The sequence below is a fragment of the Sebastes umbrosus genome, chromosome 15, assembly GCF_015220745.1.
Source record: "Sebastes umbrosus isolate fSebUmb1 chromosome 15, fSebUmb1.pri, whole genome shotgun sequence".
Classification (NCBI taxonomy): Eukaryota; Metazoa; Chordata; class Actinopteri; order Perciformes; family Sebastidae; genus Sebastes; species Sebastes umbrosus.
Genome location: NC_051283.1, coordinates 17277101 through 17288168, shown reverse-complemented (window position 1 = coordinate 17288168; position 11068 = coordinate 17277101). Strand labels below are relative to the sequence as shown.

The window sequence follows — 11068 nt, the reverse complement described above, 5'->3', positions numbered from 1 at the left end:
TGTTCATTTTGAAGAATTTCTACCAAGTTGCTGGTGTACAACTTATTATTTTAATAATAAATAAAAATTCAGTATCTATTTTTATCAATGTATTTATTGGTCACATTTTGTTTTACCAAGTTAGGAAGGCAATGTTTAAGGCAAGCCTAATGTTGCCTTACACATAAAAGAATGATCCCAGTCGCTTCCACACAGTGAGGCATACAGCTTATTAATTAAACACTGGTATCGGATCGGTACTCGGTATCGCCCGATACCCAAAGCCCAGGTATCGCTATCGGTATCGGGACTGAAAAAGTGCATCCCTATTCTCTGTGTCAACTGGAGAGTTAGTGAAGGATTTAAAAAAATGCATCACTTATCACACAAAACCGTTTGTATCACAATGACTGGAAGAAAGTTATGGTGTAAAATCACACTGACAGAGGGGGGAGAGGAGCTGCCAGTCTGAGGGTTAGTAACCATAGTTTCACTGATGGAATCCAATACTCTACTACTACACACACACACACACACACACACACACACACACACACACACACACACAGTGTCCGGTTGATCTTTTAATACGCTGCCCCCCCATGGCTCCATCTCCAAGGATACTGTTAATATTGGATCAGGGAACACCAACTCCTATTCCGGCTTCTTATCCTGGACTCAGACCCAACAGTGTGTCTGCTGTCTCCAAAGTATCTCAAAAACAAAAGTGCTGAATAGCGTTAATCCATAATCATTCATTTATTTTCCCCTCATAGTTTAAGGTGTTATTTCTACTGTTTTTAAAGTATTTTCTAGAGTATTTCTACACCTTTATTACAGAGTGATAGTAGAGGAAACTAGGGGAGAGAGATGCAACAAAAGTCCCCAGACACATTTATTCAACATTTTAAGATTGTGGTGAAAACTAGTTGGGCTCTGGGTGGAAAAATGTTGATTATTTGTTTTATTTTATGGGATGTTTACGGGTCATTTTGTAATTTTACAGCACTAAGATTTCTCATTACATGGTCATAAAAACACTGATAATTTTGGGGTTGTAATCTTGGCTAAATAATATTTTCAAATTTTATGAGAGGTGATAATCTTAATGTTGCAGTATCTCGCCCAGAGCTGCAAATATATTAATGATGCACTACCAGTGTGTGGCCAACAGAGGAGGCCAGCGTGTCTACTGTGTTTCCCAGCAGCCAGAGAGCAGGCATGGTAAAGTGGTTCCCTGGAAGAACTACCCAGCTGGATAAACATGAACCAATTTATCTTGTAGTTAAATCATAGTAGGTTTATATTTTGAGATTAAGTCGTAAAATTCCTTAGTGGCATGCAGTGGTATGATACAGGTTTGATTCTGACAACTACACCATAGAAATTTCCAAGAAGAGGGAGGGAAATCTGACTAACTAAATGCTGACTGACTAAATGTGGTGTCCTTGAATAACCGTCTGTTTTTTTTCTTTTTTTAACTTGCTGCTGGCTCCACAGAGGATTTATGGACCAAGTCAAGGAATGCAGTCTCAGGCTCATATGCAGAGGTAACACAAAACACACACGCATACTCTGCAGTAGTTCAGTGTGTGCCAATAACTGCTAACACAATAAATGGTACCACTTTCTAATAAGGGTTGCCAGGTTGTAAAACAAATCCCCCTTGTTGGTAACATCAATGTACCAAAGTAAAGGTACTCATTATGCAAAATGGCCCATTTCAGGATGATATATATTATATCACTGGATTCCAAGTAGTGATGCATTAATGTGTTCATCACTTTAATGTTACAGCTGGTAAAGGTGGGGCTAATTTTAACTACTTTATATACTACCAGGTAGCTTAATCCATAATAATACATCATAATTAATTCGATTTTTATTTTGTAACTAAATAGTTCAGTAACTTAGTTAACATTATCATATAAATGTAGTGGTGTAAATAACACGTGGGAGAAGTTTGCCAGAAAGGGCTTATTTTAAGTAGACCAAGTAGGTTTGTTGCCTAAACCTAAGGAGATTTTTGGCAGAAAGGCAAACTTCAATTTTCAAGTATTTAATAATTGTCAACATGGGAGTGGGCAAATATGTTCGCTTTATGCAAATGTATGTCTATATCTGTTATTGGAAATCAATTAAGAACACAAAACAATGACAACTATTGTCCAGAAACCCTCACAGATACTGCGTTTAGCATAACAAATATGCTCAAATCATAACATGGCTAACTGAAGCCCAACAAGCAACAACAGCTGTCAGTGTGTCAATGTGCTGACTACATGTGATTATCATAAAGTGGGCATGTCTGTAAAGGGGAGACTCGTGGGTACCCGTAGAACCCATTTACATTCACATATCTGGAGGTCAGAGGTCAAGGGACCCCTTTGAAAATGGCCATGACAAGTTCTTCCTCGCCTAAATTTAGCACAAGTTTGGAGCGTTATTTAGCCTCCTTAGCGACAAGCTAATATGACATAGTTGGTACCAATGGATTCCTTAGGTTTTGTAGTTTCATGATGATGATATGATGCCAGTATCTTCACTCTAGCTTTTGGCGTTAAAACAAATTTGCGTTAATGTGTTATTATCTTGTTTACTATGACTAGTAGAAACCGAAAATATGAACCTGAAAATAAGCATAATAGGTCCTCTTTAAGTAATCAAAGTTATCAAATAAATGTAGTGGTATAAAAGGTACAATATTGGCTTTCAAAATGTAATGAAGTAGTATAAAATTGCATAAAATGGAAATAATAAGTACACCTCAAAATGTACCTCTTGTGTAAATACACTTAATTACTTTACACCTTCTGCTTGTAGAAAAGAGCTGCAGAAAATCTGGATGATTTAACATGGATAGATTCGATGGCTTGTTCTAAAAAGTCCTGTTTTAATGGGTTGTTAGCCTTCAACCATTAATAAAGCCATGAGTTCCAGCCTACAGTATATACTGTTTATAAAAGGTGTCTTATTAAAAAATGGCACCCAATAATAACCCATAAATGCATGTTTTAAAAGTCTACAATTTGTTCTGTAATCTGAGTCATGCAGAGTCCTGATGCTGTTCAGGCACGCGCCTCCATTCATGTAATTAACTTTCTAGCTTTCCACTCAAGCTCCATTTGGACAAGGGAGTGAGAAAGTGTGCAGATGAGCGCAGCCAGAGAAGTGTAGGGAGTGGCTGCGGAATGAAAGACTGTAACAAATAAGTGTGTGTTAGAAAAGGGAGAGTCCAGATGTTTATCTAGTTGTATTATTCCCACAGTCCCACAGATGTGCAGGAAAGCCGTAAGATAGCTGGAAAAAGTATCAACATTCCTCGGTTTTATGGCGCTCCCACTCTTCCTTCAGCTGTTGGAGGATTTAACCCTGTTCCAGGCTGACCAGCTTTCTGCTTATGTCAGCTCAATGTATGATTTTAGACACACACACACTCATGCCTGCTTAGATAAAGTAGTGTGTGTTGAGGCCAAACACAAGCAGTCAACTTGGTCAACAACCTCAACAACAGTCTAGCCTGAAAGATTGATTGTGTTTGACCAGACAAGTTCAACTCAATAGAAACAGGATAAAGCCGCTGATAATGTGATTGCTAATACAAATGTGACCATCTGTGTTCATTCGTGTTATAGATAGTGCTTATTTAGCACTAGGAATGCATGGTTTTATCCAGCATAGCTAAAGCTTTCTCCACACATGTGTTAGAAGCTTTAATGAAGCAAGAAATTTCTTGCCGGAAAAAAATCCAACTTTACGACCTCAGTGGCATCCCAGAACACTATATCATAGGATTGCATTAGATCAAACACAACACACACATGGTAACGCTCACTCGCACAGTCAGCCTGTGGACGCATTTAAGGCCAGAGCTAAATGATTTTGACCTTTCACCTCCTCTCTCACACCTGTTTAAGTCAAATGACAGGCCACAGATTCCTCACACATGTGTCAGTTTGGTTACGCCAATAGACAAGAGGGAGGGGAGGCAACTGAAGGACAAGGGCAGTGGGACGGGGTGTGTGACACCGTGTGATGTGATGTAACAGCTATTGACTATTTTCCCCCTCAATCCATGCTTTTTCAGAGCGTGTGTGTGTGTGATGGCACGGGGTGTTAGTTTTAATGTGTGTGCGTGTTATTACACAACTTCCAGAGATCATCAGACCATCTGCAGATTTCATCAGAGACATGCGGGCGATAAGTGGACATTTGTACTTATCAATCAATGCTGCTGTGTGTGTGTGTGTGTGTGTGTCCCCACTGGTATATTACAGCATGTGAGGACCGATTTCAATTTTATCTCTTGGGAGTGGGGAAGTGTTTGGCAAGTAAGGACGTGTTGGCCTGTCCTCACTACTTCAAAGAGGTAGGACTTGGCTTTAAGGCTTTAGAATTAATTTTAAAGAAATAGTTTGACATTTTGGGAAATACACTTATTTGCTTTCTTGCCGAGAGTTATATGAGAAAGTTTATGACCAGGCCGCCATGTTGAGATCAGTTGAAATACCAAGCACCGCCCACCAGCCGGAGCAAACGTTCCCCTTTTACAGCTAAACAGTACACTACAAGATGTTTCTGAAAACATTTGAGGTGAGAAATAGGCATTACAGTAACAGAGGATTGATTCATTTTAGATCAGCGTGGCCTCGTTTGACCGTTTGGTCAAAGTTTGCGAGTGATTGACAGCTGCCTTTGTTGAATGAACAGCCAATAGGAACGCTCTCTCTCTGAAATGACCTGTGATTTGGCCCAAGTCTCCCATCAAGCCTGAAAACAGAGCCATGAGGAGGTGCAGAAGTCTAGTTTTCTCTCAGAACACTTGAATTACAATATGCTGAAAGGTTATTATGGAATTTTTGCCCAATGATGCCATATATATTCTTCTAACCCCACTTTAATGTAAGTCAGTGCAATGTCACCATATACAACAAAAACAAGTTTTTCTGTGTGTGGTGTGTGTGTGTGTGTGTGTGCAAAATAAGCACAGTAGTAATGAACCAACCTTCCAACACCCTTATCTTGACACTAGAGCTCAATCACGTGCGAGTGTGCACGTGTGATTACAAGGGTATGCACAACACACACACACAAACACACGCACACACAGTACTTTTCACCCACTGTGCACTGGCGGGCCAGACGGAGGTCAGTAAAAGTCAAACTAGAACAAAAGCAGGTGGGAGAACCTGGTGAATAAGGGTCACAGAGGAGAAAAGTAGTGAAGCAAGAAGAGAGGGCAGTGAGGACTATCATGAGATTCTTTTCAACCTTCAACACCCCCCTGCAAGACAAATCAATCATTCCCCCTCCTTCCCCTTCAGGCTCAATCTGTTTTTCTTCTCTGACAGTGGGTGCTTGTTCATCAACCCCTCCTTCTCCTTCTCCTCATCCTCCCCCACCTCTCTTTACACTGCCTTTTATTCTCTTAAGCTTGGGTGTCTTTACGGTGGCCCTGTGGCTCTCACTGATCCTCCCTCTCGTACTCTAAAAAATGTAAATTTTCTATAAATGAGTACAGTGTGGCCAAGGGCAGTAATACATAATTCATATTCAAATATACTTAATTTGCAAGGTAGCCATTTTTGCAAAAATAACAGTATATCACACACTCTGCTTGTCTCTTTGTCTCCATCCCCCTCCTCCTTCCATCCCTCCTCCCCTGTGCTCTCTGCACAGCCTGATGACATCATGAACAGCCGGTATAAATCCAGCCAGTAGGATTGCAGCACAGCTTGTGGTGCTGACTACACTCTCTACCTCTTCTCTTATTCTGCCTTGCTTTGCCGCCTCAACCACACATACACCCTCTCTCTCACAGCCTCTCACACCCTCAGGCCTCCACACCGCTGCAGAAATGGCAGACGCTTTCGTTGGCACATGGAACCTCAAGGAGAGCGTGAAATTTGATGAATACATGAAGAAGCTGGGTAAGTGTGTGTGTTTTGTGTGTACACATATGTATGCATGTGAGTGTGTGTACGCATGTGTGGGTTAACAGGAGAGGATGCAGTGCTGCATGCGAGCACATGTGAAAATGGGGCAAAGGAAAGATGAATGTTTTTAAGGGCGTGTTTTGGTTTAACCTGTTTAAGCAGCTGTGGGAAAGGTAAATATGATTAAGGGATACAATGAAGGGGTAAATAAGGGAGGAACCAAGATGGAGAATGGAAGAAAAGAGAAACATGGGAGGAAAGAGATGCGAGAAAGAGAGAAAACGGGGGAGGATGGGAACCAGAGGGGGAGGAAAAAAGAGGAAGAGTGGTTGACCGCATGGACTTAGTGCTGGAAATGAGGGAGGGGCTCTCTTTTAGTGGAGAACCCTCCAACCCCCCACTGTGAGAAACTCTGAATGGCAACAAACTGGCATTCACACACTTGAGCATAATGTGGGTGACCTTCGCTGAAAGCTGCTCATTGTTAGAGGCCATGGGAGGGGTTGAATATTAAGATGGTCCCAACACCGAGGAGCTAATGGGACGAGAATGTACAGTGGGCTTCAAAATATCTCACACACAGTTCGGTGTGTGTGTGATGGGGGCAGGTGCTCGGACATTTACAACCATGAAGAATGAGGCCACTTGTGAGTGTGAGAGAGAATCATGCCTACTGATCTCAGAGCCACATCAACCTGCTTGCTCTGGTCACCATAGAAACAAGAGACCCTTCAACCTCTAACCCCAATAATCAATGAGGCGTCTACCCCCCCCACACACACACACACACAAAGTGACTTTTTTTTGTATTGATTTGTGGGAAAGGAGCTGTTTTAGCTCTTGGCGATGAACTGGATCATCAGCCTGGAAAAGAACAGATCATTTGGTAGAAAAGGGCGTGAGTCACTATTACCCAATGAAATAAACTCTCTTGATCCCTCACACACACAAACACACACACGCACACGCACACGCACACACACACACACACCCTAAATGGAAAGCGATTAATCATTTGCACACATACATGTCCAGACAGGCAGTCAGGTCAGGACCCTGCAGTGTTTGAAGAACAAACTGCAAGTTTGGACAGCCTACAAATAGAGATAAGAGTTGGCTCAAAGAGACCCAAAGGACAAGTGCCCGGCTACTGCTTTGAACTTTTTTCAAAATATGGCACATAATATTCTCACTTGTAGTATTAATTTAATAGTTTCACCACTTATTAGATGGATTGCCATGAAAATAGGTGCACACATGTAGCGCCACCAGCAGGTCAGATCATTATCAGTTTGTTTGATCTCATTTGTTGAGCTTTACAGCCTCACAGAGCTGCTAGCGTGGCTGGAGGCTCTTAGTCTTGTTTATTATTTCATTGTATGCATCAGGGCAACAATATCCTCAGGGCTTTTCAAAGTCTGAGACTGTGGGCCTCCGTTCAGACAAAGCTTTCGCTCAATTCCTGGATCCCTCTGAGAGAGCATGATGATATTATTTGATCCCATAGAGACTCAACAACTGAGCCAAGATAGCTTAACCCATTTGTGCCCAAAAGACTACATTTAGTATGATAAGGAAAAATTACACAACATTTGTTCTAATTGGTCAAAAGTCTTGAAATTTGGTACAGACATACTTTGGACAAGTATCTAACAGTGCAACATTACAATTTTTAGATCACATGAAAAATCACTTTTATTAAAAGTCAAAGTCAGGATTTTTGAAAAATGAGATAAAATATTTTCTTTACACTGCATATCCTTAAGAAAAAAGACCACAACAACCTAAACCTCAACATATAAAATAACATGTGCATATTACAGATAGTAACTGTAAATTGAGAAACAAACTATTCAAAAACAAAGGGGAGAAAAAAAGGTTATAATAATAATAATAAAATAATAATGATAATAATATAAAACAATAATAATACAAAAATATTTAAATAAATACAAATTATAAGATAAAAAGTATAATTTTTTTTTTCTTCAAATTTATGAATAAAAATAAATAATTTGATTGTGCTCCTTGTAGTTTCTGATATACAACCATTTTCCTATCATACTAAATCTAGTCTTTGGGCACATGGAACGACTGTTTTTTCCTAAAATATAATAGATTATTGCAAAAACAGTAGTCCCATCATGTGCCCAAATACTAGATATAGTATGATAAGAAAAACTCACTTTTCTGCCAAACGGTTTGACCCATTTTAAAAATGTCTTCACATTTGTGCTAAAGCAAGCCCACAAGACACTTCCACCAAAGGAAATTAAAGAATTCAGTTGTGGGCACAAATGGGTTAATATTGCTGTTTGGCATAACTTCAGCCTACAGCAAATATGCAAAAAGAGGTCTATCCTAAGGCATTTATTAATGTCTGACTCTGGGAACGTTGGAAAAACAGTCAAATTCCCCAAAAGTGTTGCATCTCTGAACTACCTCTTTAACCAAATCACACAGGCTAGTCTATGTGATCTTCTTTTGATAACTAATGTAATATTTTTTCTCTTTCATTCACTGAGCCTCCCCTGAAAGGCCCGCCTCACACTTTGAACACCCTATATACTCTATATTATACTATATCCTCCCCCAGAACAGTAACATATCCCATGTGTTTTCTACAGGTGTGAGCTTTGCTACACGTCAGGTGGGATGTCTGACCAAGCCCACTACCATCATCTCAGTGGAAGGCGACAAGGTGACGGTGAAGACCCATAGCACCCTTAAGAACACAGAGCTCTCCTTCAAGCTGGATGAGGAGTTTGACGAGACCACCGCCGATGACAGGAAAGTTAAGGTGAGAGGTCAAAGGTCAGGTTGCTCACTCAAGGGCAAAACCATACTTTAACAAAGTGATTATTGATAAAGAGTCTTTAAGTGGCTCTCTGTGAAACCCACTATACACCTAAAAATGCTGAAGTATCCATAAATATATAATTATAGATAATTCCAGTCATGAGGATGATTGACTGCTAATCATTCTTGTTTTGGATGTGAACAGGAGGAGATGGGTCAGAGAGGTCAGGGGTGAGAGGTGAGGGTCAGAGAAGATGGATTGGTCATAATTTGAGACCTAATACACAGCAACCTTGCCTTATTCTAATATAGAGGGATGGGGGGAATTACCTGTGGTTTAGGGGTACAGTAGGGTTTAAAGTGGTCATATTGGAACTACGGAGAAGAAAAGAAATGAGCAGATGAAGCTTTGCTTGTCGAAGCCACAGACGGGAAACATCCTTATTTGTGGCTCATTGGGAGTGAAATCTTTTCTCAGTGTGATTCAAAACTCTAAGACACAAAATGGGCAAAAAAACTGCAAAAATAACTTTTTTTTTGCTTGTATTAAAGTAGCCTATCAAAAGTACAAGCAGCATGTTTGATTGTCACGTATATTATTGGCTTATTATTACTGATGTTTTAAAGTGACACTGTATATTTTGAGAGAAGAAATAACACCTTCTTCCTTTTACAAACAAAAATCTCAATTTACAAGCGATAAAACGCACCCTCTGGGACTACGGTCTGGTTTCACCAGGAGCTTAAGGTGGCTAATGTTAGCTAACGTTTGCAAACTTTAGATGTTGATGTGGGCTATAACTGACATTACTGACTTTGAGTCAGTTCACGGACCTCACGACTCTTCTCTATTTATGCTAAAGTTACGTTACGTTTTTATCCATAGAAATGGAATAGGAGTAGAACAGACATTCCCATTCAAATCAACATAGCAGGATGGTCAGAGCAGCGGCCATTTTTATGTGTACCCTTGCCATTGCGTATACATTTTCGTATAAACTGAACCGACTTACGGAAAGTCGCGTACTCACTGAAACAAGCAATGGAGTAGTAACTAAGCACAGAGAGCCAGAGTAAATGAGTAAAATGTAACGACATAATGCTTCATCCACACACTCTTGTCACAGTGTAGTGGTACTTTTGTGTGATTCTTTGTGGAGAAACTCAGTTTCAAATCAACTCATCGATTAGTTGACAAAATCATACGAGTGTTAGTCGACTAAGAATTTCTTTAGTCGAGGACAGCCCTGTACTAAATGACCACGGAAAACAGTTCAATGTCCGTGCTACTCCTATTCTATTTCTAGCGTTTTAGCATTAACCATCATCTTATAATTGTTACTTGTGACCACAGAGGTCGCTGTTCAGCTAAATTTACATTAATTCGCTAAATAAGTTGCATATTTCTGTTGTAGCTGGTCTAGGCAGAGCTCATTTTAACTACTTTATAGACCTATTGTTTGGTAGATTAATAACCATCATATGTTTTACATGTGAAAACTTAATCTACAAGTTAGGCTAGCTATATCCGTCAATTAAATGTAAAAATACAGCATTTGCCTCTGAAAAGCTGTGAAGTAGAAGTATAAAGTAACATAAAATAGAAACACTCAAAGCAAGTACCTCAAAATTGTAGCTACATAAATACATGTACTTAGTTACATTCAATTGACCAAAACATTCATTCATGATTAATATGATCTTGTACGCTTGGGTGTAATAATCTCCCTGTGTTTGTCTCTCTGCTTGCTGCAGTCCATTGTAACAATAGCTGATGGGAAGTTGGTGCACGTACAGAAGTGGAACGGCTTGGAGACCAGTCTTGTCAGGGCCGTCGACGGCAACGCCCTCACGCTGGTCAGTGCTCAAACAAAATTCGTACATTCAACAATACGTGTGCGTTCGTTGTAATTTAACCGTCTTTCTCTCTCCATCACAGACACTTACAATGGATGAAGTTGTTTGCACACGTCACTACGTGAAGGCAGACGCCTGAAACCTCCCTTCAGCATCTACTTGCGTCAGCTAAAGCCCTGCACCCCCAAACTCCTCAACACCCCTCAATGTCCCTTCATACTGTACGCTCAGTATTAACGTTACTGCTGACTGTGACCTCCCTGTTCTTTTCTTTATACTGTTGTTCCTCCTACTGTAAGAAACACTGAATAAATTCCAATGATTTGTTGTTGTTTTTTTTTTCTCTAAAAATCCAGTTCTGCATAATTTCTTTACTTTTTTTAAAAAAAATGTGTTATGCACTGTGCCTATGATAAACCTGGAAAAGTGTTTGAATTTGAAAGTTTCTATATTGAGACCTGAAAAAATAAATAAAGCGTCTACACAAACAATGAAAA

At 39.9% G+C, this 11068-nt stretch overlaps 1 protein-coding gene across 1 annotated transcript; it reads left to right on the top strand.

Moving 5' to 3' along the window:
• The first annotated feature begins 5716 nt into the window (after positions 1-5716).
• On the top strand, positions 5717-11068 carry fabp3 (fatty acid binding protein 3, muscle and heart). The gene is made up of 4 exons (XM_037794873.1): positions 5717-5909; positions 8543-8715; positions 10470-10571; positions 10654-11068. The coding sequence occupies exons 1-4, from the start codon at positions 5837-5839 to the stop codon at positions 10708-10710; spliced, it is 405 nt and encodes a 134-aa protein (XP_037650801.1). The 5' UTR covers positions 5717-5836; the 3' UTR covers positions 10711-11068.

Excerpts from the sequence above, each read along its gene's own strand:
- fabp3 (XM_037794873.1), top strand. The coding sequence starts at position 5,837 with ATGGCAGACGCTTTCGTTGGCACATGGAACCTCAAGGAGAGCGTGAAA. Across the intron at positions 5,910-8,542 it reads TGAATACATGAAGAAGCTGG|GTGTGAGCTTTGCTACACGT; the intron begins GTAAGTGTGTGT and ends TGTTTTCTACAG. Across the intron at positions 10,572-10,653 it reads ACGGCAACGCCCTCACGCTG|ACACTTACAATGGATGAAGT; the intron begins GTCAGTGCTCAA and ends TCTCCATCACAG.